General features: G+C 37.1%; 4 protein-coding genes across 4 annotated transcripts; 2 read left to right on the plus strand and 2 right to left on the minus strand.

Moving 5' to 3' along the window:
- Positions 1–1,645: 1,645 nt before the first annotated feature.
- Positions 1,646–5,510, plus strand: LOC103982422 (uncharacterized). Its single transcript, XM_009399342.3, has 5 exons — positions 1,646–1,812; positions 3,189–3,382; positions 4,537–4,621; positions 5,043–5,108; positions 5,197–5,510. Exons 1-5 carry the CDS (start codon positions 1,729–1,731, stop codon positions 5,287–5,289), a joined length of 522 nt encoding a protein of 173 aa, XP_009397617.2. The 5' UTR covers positions 1,646–1,728; the 3' UTR covers positions 5,290–5,510.
- Positions 5,511–6,502: 992 nt separating this feature from the next.
- Positions 6,503–13,743, minus strand: LOC135636963 (uncharacterized). The gene is made up of 8 exons (XM_065149211.1): positions 13,505–13,743; positions 12,624–12,815; positions 12,358–12,480; positions 11,776–11,813; positions 11,518–11,689; positions 7,891–9,930; positions 7,127–7,260; positions 6,503–6,856 (listed from the first exon to the last, which is right to left on the minus strand). Exons 1-8 carry the CDS (start codon positions 13,583–13,585, stop codon positions 6,625–6,627), a joined length of 3,012 nt encoding a protein of 1,003 aa, XP_065005283.1. The 5' UTR covers positions 13,586–13,743; the 3' UTR covers positions 6,503–6,624.
- An 844-nt stretch (positions 13,744–14,587) lies between these two features.
- LOC103982420 (receptor-like protein EIX1) lies at positions 14,588–17,718 on the minus strand. The gene has a single exon (XM_009399340.3). The coding sequence runs from the start codon at positions 17,583–17,585 to the stop codon at positions 14,700–14,702; it is 2,886 nt and encodes a 961-aa protein (XP_009397615.2). The 5' UTR covers positions 17,586–17,718; the 3' UTR covers positions 14,588–14,699.
- A 4,940-nt stretch (positions 17,719–22,658) lies between these two features.
- On the plus strand, positions 22,659–23,593 carry LOC135635061 (jacalin-related lectin 19-like). Its single transcript, XM_065145883.1, has 3 exons — positions 22,659–22,708; positions 22,773–22,970; positions 23,062–23,593. The coding sequence occupies exons 1-3, from the start codon at positions 22,706–22,708 to the stop codon at positions 23,290–23,292; spliced, it is 432 nt and encodes a 143-aa protein (XP_065001955.1). The 5' UTR covers positions 22,659–22,705; the 3' UTR covers positions 23,293–23,593.
- Positions 23,594–24,044: the final 451 nt, after the last annotated feature.

The following is a 24,044-nucleotide window of genomic DNA, read 5'->3' on the forward strand; positions in this document are numbered from 1 at the left end:
ACGTATATTGATATCATTACTAATGGTCTTATAAAACAATTATAATTAATAATTTTTAGAATATCTCAAAGGGAAAGGAATCATGCTATTTATGGTTATTATATTATATATATACAAGAATTATATTATGATATAGGAATCAGAATGGATCCTTTATTTTTATCATGGGTTATGAAAAGTAATGATTCTGAAAAGTAATATGATGTAATTAAAGAAGAGTTAAAATCAATAACCAGAATGGTGTCCGATAAATTTATCGAATTGTCCAATAATTATAAAAGAGTCTATTATATAAATGTAACTCAAAGGACAATGCCGAACAATATAATGGTAAGACTTGTGGTTAAAAGTTTTACTTATAAAGAATGTATCGACCATAACGAGATTTTTAATGAACTCATTAAGAATCATCAATCTAGTTGGTCCTTGTGAAAGGATAGGAAGAAAGGAGAAAAGATCTACTCCTTGCAGATTAACAATAATGCCTTACAGATTAAACATAAATTTCTGAACATATGACATCAAAAGGTACGCATCGTTAAATGAGATCTAAGTGTTTGATTTCAATCTTAGTATAAAGGTTATTTTTATATTTTAATGAAGCATATTATAGTTTTTATGCTTTCATAGGGATTTCATTCTCGCTACAAATCATTCAAGGGAAGGATCAATCTCCCTCCCCTTCACTTTGCCTCACGCTCGACGACCCCTTCTCACTCGTTGATCGTGAAATCCGTCGAGGATTCGCTTTCATCCAAATAACAATTGTAGTTGCGATACGTAACCTAAATATTTCATGGATGCACCTCCGCTAGTTAAATTATCCCATAAATCTTTCTCAGATAAATTGCATGATCGACTTATAAAATCAACAAAGGACAAATTGCCTAAAAGAATCCTATTTATTTATTTATTTTCTTTTATTTTCGTAGATTATTTTTTAAATATAATATCACCCTTGACCTCCCTCCTATCATCTCACCCATTGTCATATTACCTCTATCTCTTATATGAATGGTCCGATCGATGATGATCCTAGCCTATACGAGTCGATTGCAATCTACACCTATGTGAGCTAGCTTTGAAGTGTTATCATCATCTTCGATTTTTACTCTTTTTCGATGGATTTCTTTTCCTCCTTCGCCTAAGACCTAATTGATTGCATGAGGATACATACATCTTCATATATGGATAATCGTCATACGTTTGACGGATATATATCTACAACACGCCCTCCAAAATAGCATACATATGGATAGAAAGAAATTGAGTTACATATCGAGTTTATTGACACTATCTACCTTTTTTGTTCTCTTCATTTTTATAATATTATAAAAATAAAAATCAAGGAAATAATACACTAATCGGTTTCTCAAACTTAGTCTTCGATGAAGTTGTACATTAAATGCCCACTATTTTAATTGCATAGAAGAAATAAGCGGTTTTTTGAGAGGCGTATATACATAATATCGATATGTATTTATTATATGTTGAATCGTGCAAATAAATCAATACATTTGTAGAATATCCACTAATATTGAGTTCTTGAGGAAGCCTTGCATATGAAAATAACGATATGTTGAGGGGTATATATGCACAATATTTTTGTTTTAATGTTATTGTATTATGCATTCCGAACAAAATAAGGGCACTCGTCGGAGAGCGAATCTTTTCGCCTGGTTCTCAGCGTTTCAAGGTCGGAGCGGCGTGGGGTAGGAATCGGAAGCGATGGCGAATCAGGGAGCCAAGAAGAGAAAGGAGGAGAACAAGAAGCATATGACCAACCTCCGCCGCCTCATCATCGCCTCCAATGTAAGTTCACAAATCGCTGTCCTCCTCGGGTCCCTTTTCTTGCTTCTGCGGTCGTTTTATTGGTTCTTTTGATCCTGGATTGGTTGGAAATCATGGGGCAATTAGAATATGTCTCGTTTGTTGTTTGTATCTCTTGAGTAATTTGTTGCGCGAGCAAAGCTTCTTTAACCTCTCCTTACGGACCAATTTACCGGTTAGGGTTGTTTCAAAAGTTGGCTTTTTTTTGGGTATAAACGTAGATCTGAATCGCAAGAAAATAATCTGTAGGTTATCTGTTTTTATGCAGACCGAGGAACCCATCGGCTATCGTTTTTCTTTTCTTTTTCTGGCAAATCGATGCTGGAATCATGTATCAGGGCAAGAATTGTACATTTCTGCTTAGGCGACGTGAAAGAGTAAATCTTTCGTGTAAAGACTGAACTTAGAGTAAATTGCACGCCTATTTGGTTTTGGTTTATCGTACTTTTTAACATCTTGATGCCTGGAAATGAAACAGTCTTCCTAATTAGGTCTAGAAAAAGATCGACAATTAGATCTTTTTTGTTATGCTTGTCAATCTTTCTACATAAACTGCCAGGCACAAAACAAGTAGTCCTAGCTCGTGACTGAGTGATGCTGATTATGCTAGTATGCATTTAGTAAAAAAAAAGTAGAAGGGGCGAGCCTGAAATGAAACAAAATCCTCATTGGGTTCGGTTGTGACATCTTGATCACAAAGCTGAAACATTACAAGCAAACTGATAAACAACACTTACATGATACATATTATAAATATGTATGGGCCAAGTCCTCTTTATCCTATCTGGGACATTTTTACATAGCTCGCAAATTGGCCTAAAGCTAGCACTTTTGTATATCATGATTTGACTTCTGCATTTTAACAACACAGCATTAGCATAACAGGCCATATACAAACCTTGATCACCATGAACAAAATCCGGTATACTATTTAATACCCAAATTCTGATCATGATTGAGGTTTATAGCTTCTCCTCACACTTGTGTGCAGATTCAAACCATTAATTATTTAGATTCTGGCTCAATATCTATTCTTTAGCTTACCAAAAAGAACTACAGATGGTTAAGGTTCAACTTAAATGAAACCATAGGTTCTTTTAAAGAAAATTCGTGTTACTTACCACAACATGATTAATGGCAAAATTGCAAAACATGGTGCATAATGCTGGGATAGGAGTTGATGACACTTATTAAGGTCATTGCTTAGTTTTTTAATGGTATGTAGTGGCAGAATAGAGTTCATTATAGGGGATGCTTGCTGCTTTTACTAACCACAGTAATACCGATTAGGACCTGACCTGGTTTTTAATTTTGTCTTACAGTAAAGACAAATGCTGATCATAATGATTACTTTGCAGATCATTTATATTTTGGTGCGGATGCTTATGTTTCATTCAAGTTTTACTTGGAAGCACTGGGTTGGTCTTCTTGTTACGTCCATCGCTTATGGATTTCCATATAAACAACTTGATAGTATGGCAAAGCCAACATACTCTGATGATGGAGAACTCCTCGACGGTGGATATGATATGACCACTGGTGGAATCTGTGGGTTCGTTTCAATTCTTTTGCTGATTGATATACCATTTTAACACTACAGTTGCCTGGTATTGATTGATTGACAAGGTTCCTTTATATAAACTGAGCTATGACAATATCAAGTGCTGTTGTCTTTGTTGTTTGCATCAAGTAATTTCATGTCATTTGACTGATTGACAGGGTTTCTTTATATATAAATTGAGCTATGATGATGTCAAGGACTGTTGCTTTTTGCATCAAGTAGTTTAGATCTACATATACTAATTATAATCTTTAGTTTCTATCATATATGGCCTTTATTGTACACTAGCACAGTCTTACTTGACTCGTTCAACCTTTTCGTGACCAAATGAAATTCATGAAGATCTTGTTTTAGCTTTTTCGGGCTCCTCCCTATAGGGTTCTGCAAATGAACTAGTCAAACCAAGAAAAGGAACCAAGCTGGCACATTTTTTCATTGATCAGTCTGGTCTGGTTTCTGATCTGAGAACTGCACCAAGTCAACCAAGCCAAATGTCATAAAAGAAATAATCATCTATCTAAATTTAGGGATTATGAGTTTGGTTATGTTGTCATAAAACAAAGATCTTTGGTTTTCTGACCCTAAATTTGCTAGGATATCAAGGCTATGTCAAGCCTTCACCTTTTCTTGTTTATCTAGTCACTTGTTTAATATTTATTTGAAGGCACTTCTTGATTGCATGTATTAACTCTTTTAGAAAGTGAGGTTCTATAATAATCATACCAATTATTCTGATGCTACTAGATAAAGCTAGTTGCTGAGATTTCTTAATCCTTAATGGATAATATAGTTTTACTTATGTAGATAGATTTTTGTCAGGTATGAAGAGGTTAAGATGGAACTAGTAATAAATGACACAAGGATAGAATTAATTTGCATGGAACAAGAGGCATATAAAAAATAGAAAGCATTTACATTGCAGTCTGACTGACTCCATGTGGTGTGGAACATGACCCATGGAATTTCGTTCTCATTACACATGCTGTATCTCAAAGCAGTGTGATGTATGGGTATGTGCAGATACCATGGTGACAATGACATAATGGAAATAGCATAATTGTATTCATCTGGAAATCTCCCATGCCGATGTTATATAAATGTAACTTTATCACTTGTAGTGCTTAACATTTCTTTTTCTGCTGCAGTTATTTGCATGACCTGATCTACATAACAAGCTTTGTACAGATAACATCCATCTTATCTGGTAAATTTTGGTGGACTTATTTAGTGGTAAGATCCACAGACCAACCCTTTTTGTCTCTGCTTTTGTGCAATGGGTCTTGGCATCGGTTAACATCCTGTGATCTTTTCTTTCACATTATCTTCATGATCAAAGTAAGCTTGTTAAAGTCTTAGGTCCTGGCAGTCCAATCTTATACAACCAAGTTTTATGTTTTTTGCTTTGGAATTCTCAGCTTTGCGCTTAAGCTCTTTTGAGACACACATTGTGCTTGGTTAAATCTCTGAAATGTCTATCTAGCTGTGACATGTTAAAGTACATAGCTATAGTGGACTAATTTATCTTTCTGTTCACTTTAAAAGTACCACTTATGTGTGATAGTGTTGCTAGGGTTGGTATATCACAATATTGGATGAATAATTAGCTGAACTTTTCCGCTTAAGTTTTCTAAGTGCTCTTTGCTAACCGCAGATACCGGCATTTGGTGCATACAAGGTGACTGATCTACTAAAAGGATCACTGTTAGGAGGTTTAGGGGTATACTATAAACACCAACTATGTTCTTAAGTTGGTAAATATAAGAATACTGTTGTGTGATATGTATAATATTCTCCCTTGGGTGCAGGGGGAAATGGAGGATGAGAAGAGCCGTAAGAAGAGGGAAAAGACGGAGAAGAAGGCTTCAAGAAGCAAAATAATCAAAACCAGAAATAGGTAAACATACTTATCGATGACATGGTTACAGTGGATACAATGTGAACCTCCTCGAATCACAGGACATGAGGAAGTTATAGCAGGTTGGGCAGGTTTTTGATGATATGGTGAGATACAAGTATCTTGTAAACATTACAACTATTGTCATCATCAACTTATGCTGAGAACTTTCTTGCTCGGTGTTTCATGTTTACAAAAACTCCTCAGGCAGTTTGGGCCCTTTAATATTTTGTGTAAATTGGCTGCATGGTTGATGCGGTCATAAATCCCTATTGCCAGATGTCAGACCGCAAGATTGCAGATTCAGGGGTGTCATACATTGGCAGATCTGCTGTCGATTGACAGGATTTAAATCTGAGTGATATCAATGCCTACTATGCCAGATGGTATTGATTGATATACCAACCTATACTTTCCAATATCATTCCATAAAATCTTTAATAATATGAATGTAATACATTGTACCAACTGTATGTCTCGATGGGAACACGTCTTCCAACATGAAGATCTTTTTCATGTGTACTAATCGTTGAAAGATCTTCCAAAATGTCCAGCCAAGATTAGGCTCATCGACGTACTCCAAGAAACAAAAACTGAGACCATTTGTTTCTCCTTTCATAGATTTTTTTAAGATCCTGTTCTATCCAAGATACTAGGCTACTAAGTTTCTCCCAAGTTCACATAGTGTGTCTTCATTATCAACCAGATCAAATTTCTCATAATAAACCACCGGGTTCTTCACATAGGTTTTGGTTGCTGTCTAATCTCTATCCATTGTGGATGGCTGACTTTGCCTCTCATTCTATGAACAGAGAAAAACTAGAAGCCAACCTGTCTCTTCTATTGCCAGATGTTGTCAGATATGGCCCTGAAAAATATTGCATCATATATGACATTATTGACTTCGCAACCTGATTTATGGCAACCTCTATTGTTCATCTGAACTAATCGATTGAATCCAGCCAGTTAAAGAGTCCATCCCAGTTTAATATATGGAATATCTGATCCGAAATAATTCATCTGAATATTCTTCCCATCAACCAACATCACTGATTTTTTGATGTCTAGGGTCATATATTAAATCCACCAACCAATCTCCTGATGATTGAGCTTGGGAACATGCCCAAGATTAGTATAGATGGATCTAATGGATCCCTAGGAGACCTGTGACTCTCAAATGCTAAATAAATCATTTCCAGCAGATACCCCAGTGAAAATTGTGTAAAAGTCTGATGCTTAATCCTTCCCTTCCGATTACAAGATAATAAATATAGGAACAATAAAGAAAAGGAATGTGAAACTAGTATATTCAGAAGTGACCTGTTGAGGCTGCCAATTTTCACGAGAACCACCTCCTTTCTTTTTGCATAGATTTAAGCTTCAACACCAGTTCTTCCCGCTGAGCCTCCACTTGTGCATATTGGAGACTCATATGGAGGTAACGCTCTTTCATATCTTTTAGCTCTGCCTCTAAAGATGCTATCTTGTTTGTGCCGGTTGTCATTGTCTTGTTCTCAGTCATAATTTTCTTGAGGATCTCAGAGTCATCAATTTGTTCCTCGGTGGAAAATCTGCAAAAAAAACCATTGCAACAATGAGTTCGGAGGAAGCACTTTCCTTTTAACTATCAACTTGAGAAAAGCAACAACTTGAAGATAAATTTTAATTGATATCTAATAAGATATACAAGATAAATGTTTATCTGGATGAATATCATCATTTAGGTGAAACCAGTGTTTAGTAAGTTTTAATGTGTTGAATGCACAATCAACAGATAGATGCCCACAAAGGATACACATATATAAGATGATGAGCAATAACAAAAGGAAGACGTTGCTTACCTTTTCGCTTGCAGTTTAAGCATGTTATTAGACTCCATAACCTCAGCAAATTCCAATCCATGTTGCTGGGTCTTTGATTCTCTATAAACTTCAGTAACATGTGACGTTCCCGTTCCATGTGGCTTTTCATTGACCTAAAAAAAATGAGGAATCATAAATGCAAAAGAAAAACTAAAATTGGTAGGCTCAGCCTTTGAATTGAGGCATTGTATCTATCTCACACAAAGTGTTTTTGCCTAGATCCTTGTAATTCTTCATTTGCAAAATATTATCCATGAATGCATTATCTTTTATGATATCTTCTCTTGGTTCAAAATTAGATGTCACCTAACTAATGCTTTCTAAATAACTGAGAGCTAAGAACATTTTATAAATGTCAAACCATGTGCATAGATCCTAATATATAATAAATTACAAAATCAACCTATTTAACATCTCCACAACAAAAGGTCCAAAGTTTAAACTCCATTTCAAATGAGAAAAATGAAAATCATGGACTTCATTGTTGCAATCCAGCAAGGCCAAAACAAGCAAACAGTTCAGACAATATGATATTTTTAGATTGACCATCATCTTATGTATAAATCTGTGTTATTTTGGAGATACTAAGTTGAATGAAGAAAATTTATTTATTGAAACAAAATACAGAGAATGCACATAGAAACACCTCATCTTAAAGAAGATTTAAATACTGCATTTTCAGGAATACTTTTATTTAGAGATTTTTAACCTCATATGGCATCAAAATCATATCAAATGGTTACCTCACTGCAAACTTTATCATCCTGCTTGTGCTCATTTATTAGCATCAGTTCCTTCTCCATAAGCTGTGTTTTCCTCATTAACTTATCAATTTCATCCTTAAGAGACTGTATCATCCTTCTGTATTCATTGTTTTCTCTCTGCATCTGACAAATTTCACTCTTTGACCCTGCTCCATTAGCACATGATGCTTCTTTTGCATCTGATGTTATTGGTTCTTGTTCCCTATGGTCTGATGATATCTGTTCAGAGAGATGTGCAAGCTCTCTCTGAAGGTTCTCTGTTTTGGATGTCTTGTCTGATTCTATCTTCTTTAACATGGCATGTGTCTGGGATAGTTTCTTTTTATATTCCTTATGTTCTTGAAAAAGATTCTCAAGCTGTGACAGCAATGACTTCTCCTTTGAAGCAATGCCTATTTGCAGTGAGGAAAGTTTTGCCTCTATATTTTTAACTTGGTTAGAAAATTCAGAGACCTTTTTTCGTGATTGATCCAACTCAACTTCTAGATGCATAACATGGTCATGCAACTCCATTTTCTGCATCTTCAGGTCTGCATTCAGATTCTGAAGAGAGCTGCATTCCTCAATAAGGCTATCAATGCTAGCTTGTAAACTTGAATTAGATATCTTCAAAATATCATATTCCTGTAGCGCTTCTGACAATAGTTTTTGTGACTTCCGTAGTCTCTGATTTGCATCCATTTGCTGCATTTCAACTTCAGCTTGCTTTCGTTCAATTTCCTCCTTCAGATCTGATATAAGTGATCTGGAATTTTCTAGTTCCAGTTGGGTAGACTGTTTAGCATTTGTTAAACACCCCAAATGAGTTTCTAACCCAGATATATGTTCTAATAATTGTACGTTCTCCTGTTCCAGTTTAGTTATATGCAACTCTAATTCATCTTTTGATATAAAACCCTGAGACTCACTAGACCTAAATCCATGTGAATCTTTTTCTTCCCTGATGTCCTTGTAAAGTTCCTTCATCTTGAATGTGAGATCTAGGTTCTCATCTGTAAGTTTAACTTGGTCTTTCTCCACCTCCTGTAATTTTGCTTTCAAGACCTCAATTTCTCTTTTCAGATCAGAGTAACTTCTTTTCAATTCAATTTGATTTGTCTGTTGTGTATTGGGCGTGTTAGATAACTTCTCAAACTTAAAGATTTCTTCTTCTTTTAGAAATAACTTGCTTGCATGTTCAGCTTCTCTGTCCAACAAATTTTGACCCGGCAGGATTTCTTCATTTATGGTCTCATGGTTCTTCTGCGAAAATTTTTCTGACTCCAATTTTTGTTTTTCTATGGTCTGTTCCAAATCCTGAACGATACATACAAGCTCAATATTTGATTCTTGACTTTTACTCAACTGTAGAGTCAAATTGGCATTAGACTCTTTGAGAAGCTTCAGTTCATCTTTGAGTTCCTCCTGCATATTGATCATGTCTTGATTTTTCAAGGAAAATGTCATCTCTTGGCTTTCATCAGTGGCAGTATTAGTTCGTTTTGAGATCGACTCCTTTAATGCTATTTTTAATTGTTCAACTTCTTGCTTCAAAGAATTTTTTTCTTTATATGCAGCTGCAAGTTCCATATCCAGATTCACCTGATGCTTGGATTTGTCCGAAATCTCCTTCTTTAAAATCTCAATGTCATGCTTTAACTGCCGAGAATGCCTCTCCCACATCTTAACCTCATCATGAAGTTCCTCCATTTCTTCAGCAGTTTCAATATCAATAGAAGAATCACGGGACCTTAGTGATAGTGCATGGTATCCATCTTCAGATTTTGGTGCAGCAAAATCTTGCCTCTGGTTCACATGAATGGATGAACCTGAGACCCTGGAATTGAAGGATGACCTATTTGATTTTGAAAGCTCTCCTTCAGGCCCTGTTCCAATAAAGGAGCCAGCTGAGTCATGTCTGCCAAGACATTGTGTTCCATTTGAGCTACTTCTAGGAGAAACAAATGTCCTGCCAGCACCTGACGAACCATTTCCAGAGTTGGAACAACAATGTGAGCCTGATGCTAAGAAACTTGTATCCTGTGGAGCAGAATGCAATGGTTGTAAGTTGTGACACTGAAAAGGAAGCAGCTAATTATTTAGAGACTGTATCTTTCTAAGACAAGTCATTAATCAAATATACAGCCTAAAGAGGCCCACAAATTCATAATGGGCTTTCATAAAATCATATTAGATTGCCATGTTTCCTGAACTGAAAGAAAGTGCACAAGAACTGCAAGAAGGAAGAAATTACTTATTTAAGTGGCAAAATTTTGGGGTATCAATAGATTTCTATCCCTTAATAGTGTAGGAGGGTACACTGGCAACCTTAGATCTCTAAAATAGCTGTTCCAGGTTGATGATGAAGTCTTCAGGTGAGTTTGATATATACTTAATAGCAGTAAGTCAACCTAGTGCGCATATAACCCTTGAAATTTGCTGACTATGGTTATTAAAGCTATATTAGTCCGAGATTTGAAGAACAAGAATTAGTCTACTGATCTTGCTCGGGTCCTTGAAGAGTCGATCATTGATGTAAGGCATCTTTTACAAACTTTTTCTATTTTCATCTCATGAATGTGGTTTAAGTGAAGTTATATCTATCATCTATGTATATTGTGCAGGTATCAATCAAGCAAACAAGGATGGCTCAGTGCGAAAGGCTACTGCCAAGGCAAGGTCTATGGAGGTTCAATGTATGCAGCCATATCCATACAAAGAGAATTTTTGTAACTTGGATCCTGGTCATTCACGTCGCGGAAAAGGTAGAGGTCAACCTAAAACCACTAATTTGCAACAGATAGGAATAGGATGTAGACATCCACAGCAACAAGATCAAGGATACCCATGCCAAAGTATTATGGCCTTGTTACACTATGCCAGTAGGATCCTGGCATGCTACCTTGTTGCATGCACAGAACACCCATGTTTCTACACCTGGGTGAGAGCTCTTCTATTGCAATCCAAAAATACCACTCTGCAGAACATTTTTTATGGAATATATCTTGTTTTTGCAACCCTAGGTTCACTCACATGAGACTGGAAGTACCCCAGAAAGAATTAGAATTGTAGAATCTAAGCAGTTAATATGGATGAATTGCGATAATGAAATATGAACAATTTGTATCATAGGATAAAACCATAAACATAGTGCAGGAAAAAAATTAATGTAGCAGAAGAATTTTATTTGAAGGAACCAAAATAAAGACAAAACAACTTTGCAAATTATTCAAAAAATCAAAAAATAAGAAAAATCTACAAAATTATGGAATTAATGCAACAATAGTCAATGACATTAAGGTCAGACCAAGAAATTTTGATGTTTCCATGAGCAACCTATTATGTGATCCAAATTGATCATGAAGCCTAGGAAAATTCTAAGAACAAAAGCATTATGAGTTCTCAAAACTTGGAAATTAAGCTTCATTAAGAGAACACAACAAAAATCATTGCTAGGAAATATTTGCTTGCAACATAAGCAAATTGGGGAGGCCAAATTCTGACTAAAGGATACCAACAAATTCCAGATTAGAAAAAAAAAAAAAAGATGATCAGCAAATAAAAGTTATGGAGGCTAATCTTCTTAATGCTCAAGCAACAATATCATCTTGCGCATGAGAATCACACCATATCTTGAAGTTCATCTGGACAAGAGGTATCACTCGAATGACTGATTGACAAAGATTCTGCGCTTCTGTTGAATATGCTATCTGAAGCATCTGATTTGATGTTGGTGCCAAAATTGTTGGTATTTAAACCTTCAAAATGGGAAGTAGTCTCCCTCCAATTCTTTTCATGACTGCAAATAAATGTATCAATGAATACACTTATACGGCATATAGGGATCTTTTTGACTCAACTCAAAACAATCAAATGATCATGAACCTGAACTTTGATTTGGGGGTAGTGCACTGAATCTTGACCTGCACATATAACAAAAGGGAAGTTTATTGTTGCAATGCTTCCAGGACTCCATTAAATTTAATGGTTTAAACAATTAAATAAACATACAGAGGTGGGAAAAACTTATATCTCAAATATAGTTGTCCCAGTATGGAAAAAAGTAATAATGCAAACAAAAAATATGCACGTTCTGATTGTTGGTTAAGCCAATTCAAGAAATTGTACTAAAAAAAAGATGGTTAACAAGCTCACAAGCCTAGAACAATGCAGCACAACTAAAAGGCATAGCTAATGCTTCCTACCAATCCTATCACTCTATATAATTCTGATGGAAGACATTCATTCACAACAACTTTTTTCCCTATTTTCCTGCAGTCATCTTTGAGAGTATTAATTCAAATGCCATCATTTAGGCTCCATTTACTAAATCATAATAGTAACATATTTAAAACTACTCCAATAAAATAAGGGAACAAGCTAAATTTACTCTTTTGAGTATGAAGTGTTGAAATATCTTGGAAACATGACTGAGACACAGCTAAAGCTTAATTGAAGTAGCATTACCTGTAGTGTTGTTCCAGATTCACACTTCTTCAATGGCAACAAAAGAGAGCCAGAATCCTCTGAACTTAGATAATCTGCTAAATTCAGCACAATCTCTCCTAGAATAACAGACCTAGCTGAACCCTGCAATACAAGACCAATCTGAGAAGATGCCTAACTCTAGTAAATAAAGAATGGCATATGTTCATGTATAATTTAATGAAAATATTGATCAAAGCATAAAGACAAAGCTATATATAGAAGCATAACCCAATATTGGCCCACACCATGGAAAGAACAAACTTAATCTGAGATTCTTCAAGTTCTTTTGATGCATCATCTTGAGAAATCCATATAACTTCTGGCCCGGTCCATTGACAAGTTCCACCTCGCACTGTTGCTTTGCTTGATTTAGCAATTGTCTTTCCTGTTTCTACCGAGATAATAGAGAGTAAAAGCCTGTCCCATCCTTTAGGAACCTGCATGAAATTTGAAGAAATATATGGCAGTCTGATGCATCCTTCCGACATCATCATGAAATGGTAAAACAAATTGATGTACAAGAAAAAGCAAAAGTTGCATTGTAGCGTAAGTTAGTATAATGGTAAGTGTATAATATAGCAAACTTAAGATCAAATAAGTGCATAATAAGGATGATGAGGTTGTATTGTAGCTTAAATCAGGAACCTAAAGATTAACAGCGGAAAGCGTACACATTCCCAAAGTACTTTGAGGTGCATAAGCTGAAATATCAATAATTAATAGACGCAGTCAATTTGTAGAGAAGAAAATATGTGGAGTCTTACTAGGACTAACTTCCAGTTCCCACACTATCATGGCAGAGGCAAAATAGTCCATTAGTCAATGTAGTGAGAACCGAGAAAGACTACTCTCCCTTTGTCACTTCATCACATTCTACAAACCCTTAGACAGATACTCTTGTAGACAAAACCAAAAATTGATCTCAAAATTTACTCCATCTGATGGGCCAAGAACGCCGCATCCTGCAAAATCCGCAGCCTAGGAAACCCTACAGCATTTTTTTCGAGCTCAGGGAAGTCGGCAAAACGAAATGCATCAGAAGGCAAATAAAGGATGACTTCCGACAAGCAAGAACGGAGGAAGACGAACACAAGGGAGAAGGGAGCAAGATGGGGGGTTGGAGGACCTGAAATGCTTGCAGATTGGAGAACCTGAACTCGACTTTATCCCCGGATCTGTCGGACTTGTGCCTGTTCAACCTGAACATCTCGTCTCCGCTCGCTCCCCCTCTCCTACAGCTTTCTTGGTTTCCTCCGCCGACACCTCGATCGAATCAAGGGAGAAGAGAAGGGAATCTCGGTTCGTGCCTTCCTCACTCGCTCTCGTCCCTCGTGGGAGTCCGTAGCGCAGTGAGAGAGAAAGAGATTAATTATTTTTCCTTTTTTTTTTTCTTTTACTTTCCATCGGATGTTTCAGATATATATAGACAGGTAAAGTTGTCAACATCAATAACAGTATTCCTCATAGTGGCTTCACAGTTGAAGTGGGTGATGAATATTACATTAATAAAGGCACTAAATACGAATTAAATGATAAAACAATAAACCTGTCTTTACCGAACACAAACTGTTACTCGGAAAGAGCAATTAATTATTGTCTTGTATTGTATTTAGGGAGCGTTAAGCGGTTGAGAACTTCAATCTACCTTTAATATGTTTCTCTTCATCTTCATATACGTCCATCATAAATGTCATTCCCATTAGTAAGTAAGCATCTGATGAACTCCGATTTGATGAGCTAACAGATATTAAAATTTTAAAACCTAAAATACTTTTTTTTGTTGATGTCAATAATTATTTCACAATAATTTTATTTTTTAAAACTTTCAACTAAAATAGTGTCTATTTAAAAGATACTAATGCTAATTGGAGTCATAACATCATTCTAGTGATGATTAAGCAACTGAGATCGATATATATATATCGAATCTAACCGATCTACCCCTATCAAGAGATTCTATTGAATCGATTGATCTACCTATATCAGATGACTTATAGATTGTTCAATTTATCAATATTGGGCAAGAGAAATCATAAAAGCTTATAAGATATATTTTGAGTCCAGATCACGTCATAATCAATAAATGATGCATCGAACGTTTGGGATATATCTATCCATGAAAAGTTCTATTTGCGAATGGAGAAATGGATGCTCAAGATTTTTTGACCTACGAGCCACATCGGGTGCTCGAGATACTTCTTCGCCGAGAGGACACAAGGGACACTTTCATGACATACAAAGGTAGGTTTGAAAGTATAGAAGTACAAGCACTTTCATGTAGCACAAATTTATTCTCGGTTTTGGCATCGGAAGATTTAGACCTACCGATGCGTAAACCAGCTACAGATCATATCAAGAAATTGGATGTATCTGATCCTTCTTCTCCTATCGATCATCACTGTGCCAATGAATCCCCAGAATCCGAGCACGAACGCAGGCGCAAAGCCAATAAAAACCCAGATGATTCCATACTCATCCTCATCCACATCCTCTTCTTGGCTTGCCTCAGTGGGGATCTCCGAAGGTGCATCATCAGGACACTTGTCCGAAAGTGGTGGTCCGCAAAGTTGAGGATTCCCAGCGTAGATGGATGGATCAGTGAAGGTTCGGAGTTGACTGCCCGACGGTATTCTTCCAGAAAAATTGTTGTATGACAAGTTCAAGTGGCTCAAAAAATTCAAGGCGGAGATGCTCGAAGGAATCCTACCTGACAATTTGTTTTTGGAAAGATCCAGCGATTCAAGTTGTCCGATGGCACCGATGTTTTGTGGCATGTCTCCTGAGAAACGATTGTCCGACAGATTCAGGAAGTGGAGGCCATGAAGCTTCGTCAGCTCTTCGGGAATCTCCCCGGAGAGATTGTTCCCCGAGAGGTCTACGCTCGTCACGAGCGAGAGCACAGTGGTGAAGTACAGCTTGAGTCCCTTTGCATCTACGACGATATTCTCCGTATAGTAAGTGCCTTCCTCTCCGAGAACAGGCTTGGTTTCATTCTGTATCGATATCATGGAACTAAAATTGCCAAAAGCTGGAGGCAGCGCACCAGAAAGATTGTTCCGAGCGAGGTCCAGCACTTGCAGGGAGGCAATAAGCGATAGTTGCGGCGGAATGGCACCAGTAAACATGTTTGAGCGCAGACGAAGGACCTTCAACGACGAGAGCTTCTCCCCGATCCATCTGGGTATGGCACCAGACAATCTATTCTGGCCTAGATTGATGGTCACCAGGTCCTTGCAGTGTTGCAAGCTCGAGGGAATTCTACCAGAGAGGCCATTGTCATTCAAGTGCAATGATTTGAGTTGAGGTAAAAGACCCAATGTCTCGGGAATGCCACCCGATACTTTGTTGCCTGACACATCAATTATCTTCAAGGCTAATGAATCGTTCCAACAGTCCGGGAGTGCTCCCGAGAAGCCATTGTTGGCGAGGTTGAGAACTTCCAAATGATTTGCCTCACAGAAGGAGGATGGGATGGTGCCATTCAATCTGTTATTGGACAGAAGCATGAAAGCCAAGTAGTCAGTCCCAGCGGCCATGGCCGGAGGAATAGGCCCAGAGAACAAATTGTCTGAGAGATCCAAAAATGCAAGCATGGGATCCATCCTAGGAATGAAACCTTCCAAGTTATTGTGGCTCAAATCAACAATCACTGTCCAGAAACACTCTATCGAGCTCGACAGACCTCCTTTCATATAATTATAAGAAACATTGAGATTTAAGTCTGACAAACACAAGTTCCAAAACCAATCAGGAAAAGTATCTGATATCCCATTGCTGGATAGATCAAGAACACTCAACTTAGTCTGGTTCTGCAGCCACGGAGGAAACTTGGGCCCCAAGTTGCAAGAGCGCATTCTGATCTGAGTGGCTTGAAATGGAGGAAGCCAATCTTGGGTATCATTCACTGTCAACGAGTTGTGGGATAGATCCAAACTATCTAAGTATGTTAGATTGGCAAAGTTGGCTTCGGATAGTGCCCCTACCAGGGAGTTTGAAGAAAGATTTAGATCAGACAGTGCAAACAAGTTCCCCAAGGATGCAGGAATCGGACCACTCAATGAATTCGAACCAAGGTTAAGACGTGTTAAGCTTTGAAGTTTCCCTATCTCATTGGGAATAGGACCACTGATCTCATTGTTCTGCAGGTCAAGATACCGAATGCCGCTGGTTCTGCATCTTGACAAGCCTTCGATGAAACCAGTAAGCTGTCCTCTTATTCTGTTCCCATAAGCATCCAAACTGCTCAAGTTGCATAGATTTCCCATGCTGCTTGGTATTGCTCCCCCTATATTGTTGCCGTTCATACTCAAGGATTCTAAGCGAAAGAGGTTTCCCAATGAATCTGGTATCCGTTCGCTAATCTGATTGTTTGGTAGGTCCAAAGTCTGCAATGCACTTAGATTCCCGAGACTCGCCGGCATTGCTCCACCGATTTTGTTGTTGGACAGACGTAGAGCCCACAATTTGCTGAGGTTCCCTATGCTTTCGGGTATCACCCCCTGAATCTTGTTAGAGGAGAGGTCTAGCGATTCCAAGTTTCTGAGCTTGCCGATGGTTCCTGGCATCTCTCCGCTGATATTATTAGAACTCAAGTCCATGATCTGTAGACTTCTCAGATCACCGAGTGTTGCTGGTATTTCTCCATTGATGCTATTCAGAGCTAGTCCCAGCGAAACCAACTCTGAAAGACTCCCCAAGCTCTCCGGGATCCCACCGCTAATCGTATTCTCACTCAGTTCTAGCGAGAGCAGGTTGGATAGGTTGCCAAGCTGGTGGGGGATTGTTCCGCCGAATCCGGCGCTCGAAAGGTTCAAGGATTCCAATTCGGTGAGAGATCCAATGAAGCCAGGAACCGGTGCACCATCAAAATAGTTCCAGCGTAAATCCAAATAGCTCAAATGCTTCAGCTCGAGCAAAGAGGGATTCACCTTGCTTTTGTTCGATGAAGGACCGCCAGGATTGTGGAGGTCGAGCTTTATCACGTGACCGGTGGCGGCGTTGCATTCAACTCCCGCCCAGCTGCAGCAGTCTTTGCCCTTCCAGGAAGATAGCCATTCATGAGCATCAGAGATGCCAGTTCTGATGCTGAGGAGAGCTTTCCTCTCCTTCTCTATGCATCTCCCTGAAGCAGCAACATCTCCAGAGCTGAATAGAAAACCGATCCATATGAGGTAAAGAAGTGGGATGGGACTACTGGTCCAAGCCATGAGACCTTCCTCAGCAGCGGTTCTTTCGGTTCGAGGGAAGTCGGATGAACCTGAGCAATGGTTTATCTCTCATTGAGGGAAAGGAATAATCTGAGAAACACGGTAGTGGCGTTGATTCTTTCCTGTCAGAAGGATTGGCATTGACAAAGGAAGCTTTGGGTGAACAATTTCTCGGATAAAATAGTATATATGCTGGAGAAGAATGGTCGATATTGTGACGTTCCTCCCAATCAGACAGCGTTGTCGTGGATGACAGCTGAATCTATCGGTGCAATCTCCACTGACAGATTAGTCTCGCCGGCTGCGGTACGGAACAGGAAAAGCATCACCGTTGGTGCTCTTCGAAGACCGGACCTGTCTGTGGTTGACTTGAGGTCAACTTCATATCTTTATGATGGCAGGAGGATCTCCCATGGATCACGCTTGGATTCGAATCGGAACCTAATCGGTCCGATTTGATTATTTTTTATTTTTTATCCTCATTGTAGAATAAATAGTTTTATGTAATTATTTTATTATTGTTATGATTATTTATATTCAGATGTTGATATTAGTTAAAAGAATATGAAAAGTTTGAAAAATAGTTATTAATTTATATGACCAATATAGTACAAGTTATAATTGGTAATAAATTATAATATTCAAAGTGGACCAAGTTAGTGATCGAAATATAATTATTGTAAATAAAAAAATTATTATTGCAACGATAAAAGGAAACAAAAAGACTTGTTAAGGTGAAAACTCTAAATTTATTATTTATCTAATGATTTTTCTAAATTTAGTGATATCACTATAGGTGTGGACGTATCATTCAATAATTTTCCTAATTTTAACCATCGGTGCAAGATAAATATTGGCAACTCGAATGTTAATAGTAGCCATTGAGCAAGCTTTCATCGTGGGTGATGCATTCTGAATAAAACAAGTCTTTAATCATTTGAGGCCCAAGCATGATAACTAAATCAAAACGGAGCAACGAAATGGAAAGATAATGGATGAAGATAATAAAAACTTATTTTATCTATTTACCGAATGAAGGATAAGGACATCCATAATACCAATGATTGATGATTTTATTATTCATTTTAATGTTATTATGTGCATGAAAATGCATCCACTTTTCAAAAGCAAAACTTTGATCAAAATTTTAAAATAAATTTATGAATTTTATTACTACTTTAAACTTTTTTTATTAATATATATATATATATATATATATGTATGTATAAAAATAGAACTAGAACCTTAGGATCTAGAAATGGTATTAGAATTGAAGTCACCCATATTTTTGGTCCTATTTGATTCTAATCCTAAATACCTAATATTAGAATAGAAGTCACCCATATTCTTAAATAGATCTAATGAACAAGACAGTTTCTTATGAATATTTGGATTCTTAATTAACTCGAAATCAAAATAAAAGCTATCAATTCTAAATCAAAAAATATTTGGATTTGGTTCAATTTAGGTTTGAGGAATTAGAACCGAATTCATTCATTCTTAACTAGAAGTGACTCCTAAGTGTACTTCGGGAGACGAGCACAGAAGAACGGTTCAAACCGGGGTGGTTCTTGTGGAGAGGGACACAAGTCGACGTGGTATGATGTGGCATCCGTCTATTAATTATTCTTTGCATGTATTGAAATCGGGTGCGACCCCACAAGCTTCTTTGTAGGGATCCACCATGACCATTAGGTCACACCATTACACCGTTAAGATTTTAATTAGTTTCAAAACTAGAAAATAACACATGCATTATAATGCTTATGATCGAGCTTCTTTGTCGTGGTGGCCTAAGATAGAAGTGTCAATGCCCAACTTATTACCAAGGGATCCAAACTCGACCTGAGTATCTAATTTTCCATTTAAACATATCCTAAACCTCATTAAAAGATTCACTAATCGAATTCAAACAGTTCATGCAAGTGACAAGGATATATTCATGAAAGATGAGGTATTAGAACAATATGCAAGGATATATTCATTATGTATAAGTTTCATGCACACAAAAAAAAATCCTAATTAATTTTTATCGTTCTATATCTAGAAATTACTAGAGACGCATTTATTATGATTGGATAAGTATGTCATTATATATTTTTTTCATAACTACATAAAATGATTATTTTACCACTACCTTAGTCGCTACCATTGTTGTCTCCTTCTTGCACCGCCTTCGTCGTTACCCCTTTGCATGGAATGCACAAGAGGCCAAGGGAGAGGAGGGAGGTGGTTCGCTTAGTCTCGTGCACAAAGACATAGACGACTAAGGAAAGAAAGAGGGGAGGCCAATAAAACTAGTCCTCATGTGCATAGAAAAGGACGACTAATGAGATTAGCCCATGCACGAATGATCATTTTGAAAGGAAAAAAAAAATATCTAATAATTTTTTAAAGTTCGTGGGCTCTAAAAAAAATTCTAATTTTTTTTCTTCAAAAATTTTTCTTTTTTTTTCTTCAGAAAAAAAGTCTAATTCTATTACTTAAAACACAATTATCTCTAACACATGACCAAGTCTCGCTAAAACGATAAAGTGACAATTTTTTTTGTTGGACCTTAGTTCAAACCGAAGGCTACATGGAACCGACACTATTAGGGGTCATTACAAGAGGTACCTTTGGCACATATTGTTGGACCTTCATCAGATGATATTGTCATTCCGATTTCCCCCTCTCTTCCTTCTTAGATTGGAGCCATGCATCAAGGATCTATTTGCTTCTTACGATTAGGCAGCATAAACCATAATTTTACTTTTTGTAGAGAGGCTTGGCCATATGCTGAGACATATATTGTATCTTTTATGAAGTAATATATTTTTATTTCTATTTGTGAAAAAAAGGTCATCGAAACAAATGCACAATTGATTATGAAAATCTTCAAAAAGAGATCTTTCAGCCTTGAAAATGACTTAATATCATTAGAGAAGCTATGTCACTGTTGCAAAAATTCACCAAATATAATTTAGTGTATTTATTCAAAGAGAGAAACTAGCATCTAAACTAAATGAGTAGTTCTATAAGAAATAGCAGATGTGATTTTTCTCATAAAGAACAATGGGTCATAGGATCATGGATAATCGTATGGAAGATGTTTGACGTAACGTTTGTTAATATTATGATTTTAAATTTTATTTATGACTTATGTAGCATATAAGGAGATTGTAATAGATTTGACAATCCTATTTTAAATGAGTTTTGTAATAATTTTAGACTCGTAAATATAATATATGTGTAATCACTATGTACAAGCAAAATTATCCAAAAATAATACCAACAAGTCATTTTCGATACAACCATATCAAGCAAGCTCTTAAAGTAATTTTGCATTACTTATCAATTGCTTGTTAAAATATCTACTTATAGAATTTCAAGTTTAATACTTCAACTAACTTGTCTTTTCTTTTACATAATCTTAAGAGACCTCGGAAGCTTTCAGGGAGGCTAACTCTTTGTAAATAAATACATAACTATTATACGACTTATACAAAATCAACCAAGTGCTTGACCTCTCTTTGAGTAGGTGATGGATTTTTTTATATCTTTAAAGTAATAACTTTTCTTTTTTTTTTCTAAAAAAAACTACTTAGTTAAAACAATAAATAACATAAAAATATTTTAAAACTCATTATGATTATAAGAATTTAAAATAATTTAAAATATTTAATAATTTAGTCATTTCTAAATTTAATATTTAAATATAGTCTATATTTAAATATTTTTATGGGTAAATTCTAAAAAAAAAATCCCTAACTTTGGGTTTCTCCTATAGAATACATCATGTTCAAAAAAATTTCACAGAACGTCTATGGCTATATGAAAAGATTATTTTATCCTTATAACATTGAAAAAAATTTCTCTGTAGCTCTAGCCCTAACCACACCTCCACTCACGCTTAGTTGCCCGACCCATTGGCCCTCGCCATGGTGGTTCTTGCGCGAGGTAGGAGGGGACATGAGGACCATGTCGCCTCAATGGACCTTGCTGGCCTTCCCTCTCCTGATCGGATATGTCATTGCCTTCTCCCTACCCATTGAATTCGTCATTGCCTTCTCTCTATTCGAACTCCTCTCCCTCCTCTCTCATCGATAATCGTCGATGCAAGAGCCACACAAGGGTCGACAGTCAACCCCTCATTCCTCACGCGAGGATCGATGATCAATCCCTCTTTCCTTGCACTAGGGCCACAATTGATGATGATGAATGCTAACAAGTGAGGCTGTCAAGTATAGAATAGAGGTGTGGCCAAGCGGAGGGCGATGATCAACATGGGCAAAATAATTATTTTAAAAAAATATTCTGAAATTTTTTTTCAAACTTGGGATGGTTTGCGGGAGAAACCTAAAGTTATAATTTTTTTTTTAGAATTCTTTCTATTTAGAATTTTAAGAACATGTCTTCGAAATAGAACAAAGAATCACAGTGAAAATCGAGGCCGACAGTTGCCAACCATCCACAAGGAAAAGGAAAAATGAAATATAAAATATCGATATAAATATATATTCCCAAGTTGAGCACACGCGGGTTTGAAAATTTCTCTTGAATGAATCCATCTCTTTCCACATCTCAAATGTCTATAAGAAAAGAAAATAACGAGAGTGGTTTCAAAGGTCGGCCACGAGACCGGCAAAGGGAATCTTGAATTCTTCCTCCGTTAGGTTACTATTAGACGACCATCATGGATAAACGTTGATGATGGCAAACGGAATGATCGAGATGACATAATAGTTTTTTAGTTGCTTTCTGCCACAATGTTGTCGATGTGCATACGAGTAAGACGTGATCTCAACATATATCCTCCATGGATTGGATTGGAAGGAGACTGTCAACGACGACTAATTCTTGAGCTTCATTTTATAAGTTGTATTAGATCAAGTCAGGGCATCCAAGTCATTTTGTATTGAACATCATGCACAAGTCAACAGCCAAAGACGCCCAAAAAATTTGGCTGCGTCTTAGTTAATTATTCACATCAACCATCCACCTTCCGGCGAATGAAGTGTTGCTGATGCAAGACTTGGGAATTCCAATGCCTATATATAGATATATATATGCATGTAAGCTTCATTCCTTTGTCATCAACTCCGCAAGGGAAAACCATTCACCTTCAAGCTTGTTGAAACATGGTAAGAGACACTCCTCTTAAGTCATGCGTTGTGTGGTTAATGATCAGATCCATGTTTCTTGTAGGCCGGGACGTCTCGTTTGGGGCCCTGTGGAGGCGGCGGAGGCGGTCAGAGAGACATGGACATCAGCGCTGGCAACCGCATCTTGAAGGTGCAGCTTCGTCATGGACATGCAATTGATGCAATCAAAATCATGTACCGGCGCAACGGCGGAGACGTGTGGACCGACCAGTGGGGCGGAGGAGGAGGGCAGTTGTCCGAGGTAAAGCTACGATACCCACCCATGGTTGCAGACTGCTGCTACTTCTACTTCTACTTAACTCATCTGATCATTATATGGCCGGCTTGTGTAGTTCAACCTGGATGATGATGAATCCTTGAGATCCATAAGAGGTCACTACGGCGAGTTCTATGGCGTCTCCATCCTGAGGTCGCTGACCTTCGTCAGCAACAAGCGCACGTACGGCCCGTTCGGCCGCGAAGAGGGAGTCGCGTTCACCTTGGAGGCACCTGGCAGAAGGATCGTTGGCTTCACCGGTCGCTCGGGCTTATACCTCGATGCACTCGGCATCTACGTGGCTTAGCCTCCCTCCGTTAATCTGAATCCAATCGCCATTAATGAAGTCCGTAAAATAAGAACCAAGAAGCTATATATCATATCGTCGTCAGTAATAAAGTATGGTTGTTGGTGTTCTAAGAAGACAAAGCGATGGCCTGTGTGTGTGTCTGTTCTAAGTAAGAAACTATATGGTTTCATACATACAGTTTCTTTGTTTGATTCACCGTAATATTTTTGTGAGACTTATTGTGGTCGATTTTCATGTGACATTGTATTATCATATGTTTGATATGATCAAATTTGATTATCAAATTGTCTTAGTCAAATTGACTCGATTTATTTATTTTTTTAATACCATCGCATCTGGAACAGGAATGTATGTTACGTTCATCGAACTTCGACGTAAAATGATAGTACAGTATTTTTCGATAAAAAATATGTAACATCCCATTAGTCCCGTATTGAAAGTGGACAATATGTATGATTAGCTTATAAGGACCTGATGAGTATACTATGTTGACTTCCGTTTAAGTATTTTGGTCCGTGATTGAAGAACTAAAATTGAGTTATTGATCAGTTAGTTCATCATACTCGGACCATGACACATAGTTATTTGTTTACTAAGTTACAAATTAAAACATATATTAAAAAAAAGATAATGAAATATGAAAATAGATGTAAAGTAATTTTTTTATATAAAAAAGAGTACTCTCTGAAATTTTTTTGGAAATGAAGATGGTTTATAAAATTTTTTCAAAACTTAAGATTTTTTTTAAA

The sequence above is a fragment of the Musa acuminata genome, chromosome BXJ3-4, assembly GCF_036884655.1.
Source record: "Musa acuminata AAA Group cultivar baxijiao chromosome BXJ3-4, Cavendish_Baxijiao_AAA, whole genome shotgun sequence".
NCBI classification, from domain to species: Eukaryota; Viridiplantae; Streptophyta; class Magnoliopsida; order Zingiberales; family Musaceae; genus Musa; species Musa acuminata.

Coding starts and splice junctions, on each gene's coding strand:
- LOC103982422 (XM_009399342.3), top strand. CDS start 1,729: ATGGCGAATCAGGGAGCCAAGAAGAGAAAGGAGGAGAACAAGAAGCAT. Junction 4,622..5,042: donor TTTGGTGGACTTATTTAGTG/GTAAGATCCACA, acceptor TGCTAACCGCAG/ATACCGGCATTTGGTGCATA. Junction 5,109..5,196: donor CACTGTTAGGAGGTTTAGGG/GTATACTATAAA, acceptor CCTTGGGTGCAG/GGGGAAATGGAGGATGAGAA.
- LOC135636963 (XM_065149211.1), bottom strand. CDS start 13,585: ATGTTCAGGTTGAACAGGCACAAGTCCGACAGATCCGGGGATAAAGTC. Junction 7,261..7,890: donor ATGATAAAGTTTGCAGTGAG/GTAACCATTTGA, acceptor CATTTTTTTTAG/GTCAATGAAAAGCCACATGG. Junction 6,857..7,126: donor CTTAAACTGCAAGCGAAAAG/GTAAGCAACGTC, acceptor TTTTTTTTGCAG/ATTTTCCACCGAGGAACAAA.
- LOC103982420 (XM_009399340.3), bottom strand. CDS start 17,585: ATGGCTTGGACCAGTAGTCCCATCCCACTTCTTTACCTCATATGGATC.
- LOC135635061 (XM_065145883.1), top strand. Junction 22,971..23,061: donor GAGGAGGGCAGTTGTCCGAG/GTAAAGCTACGA, acceptor CGGCTTGTGTAG/TTCAACCTGGATGATGATGA.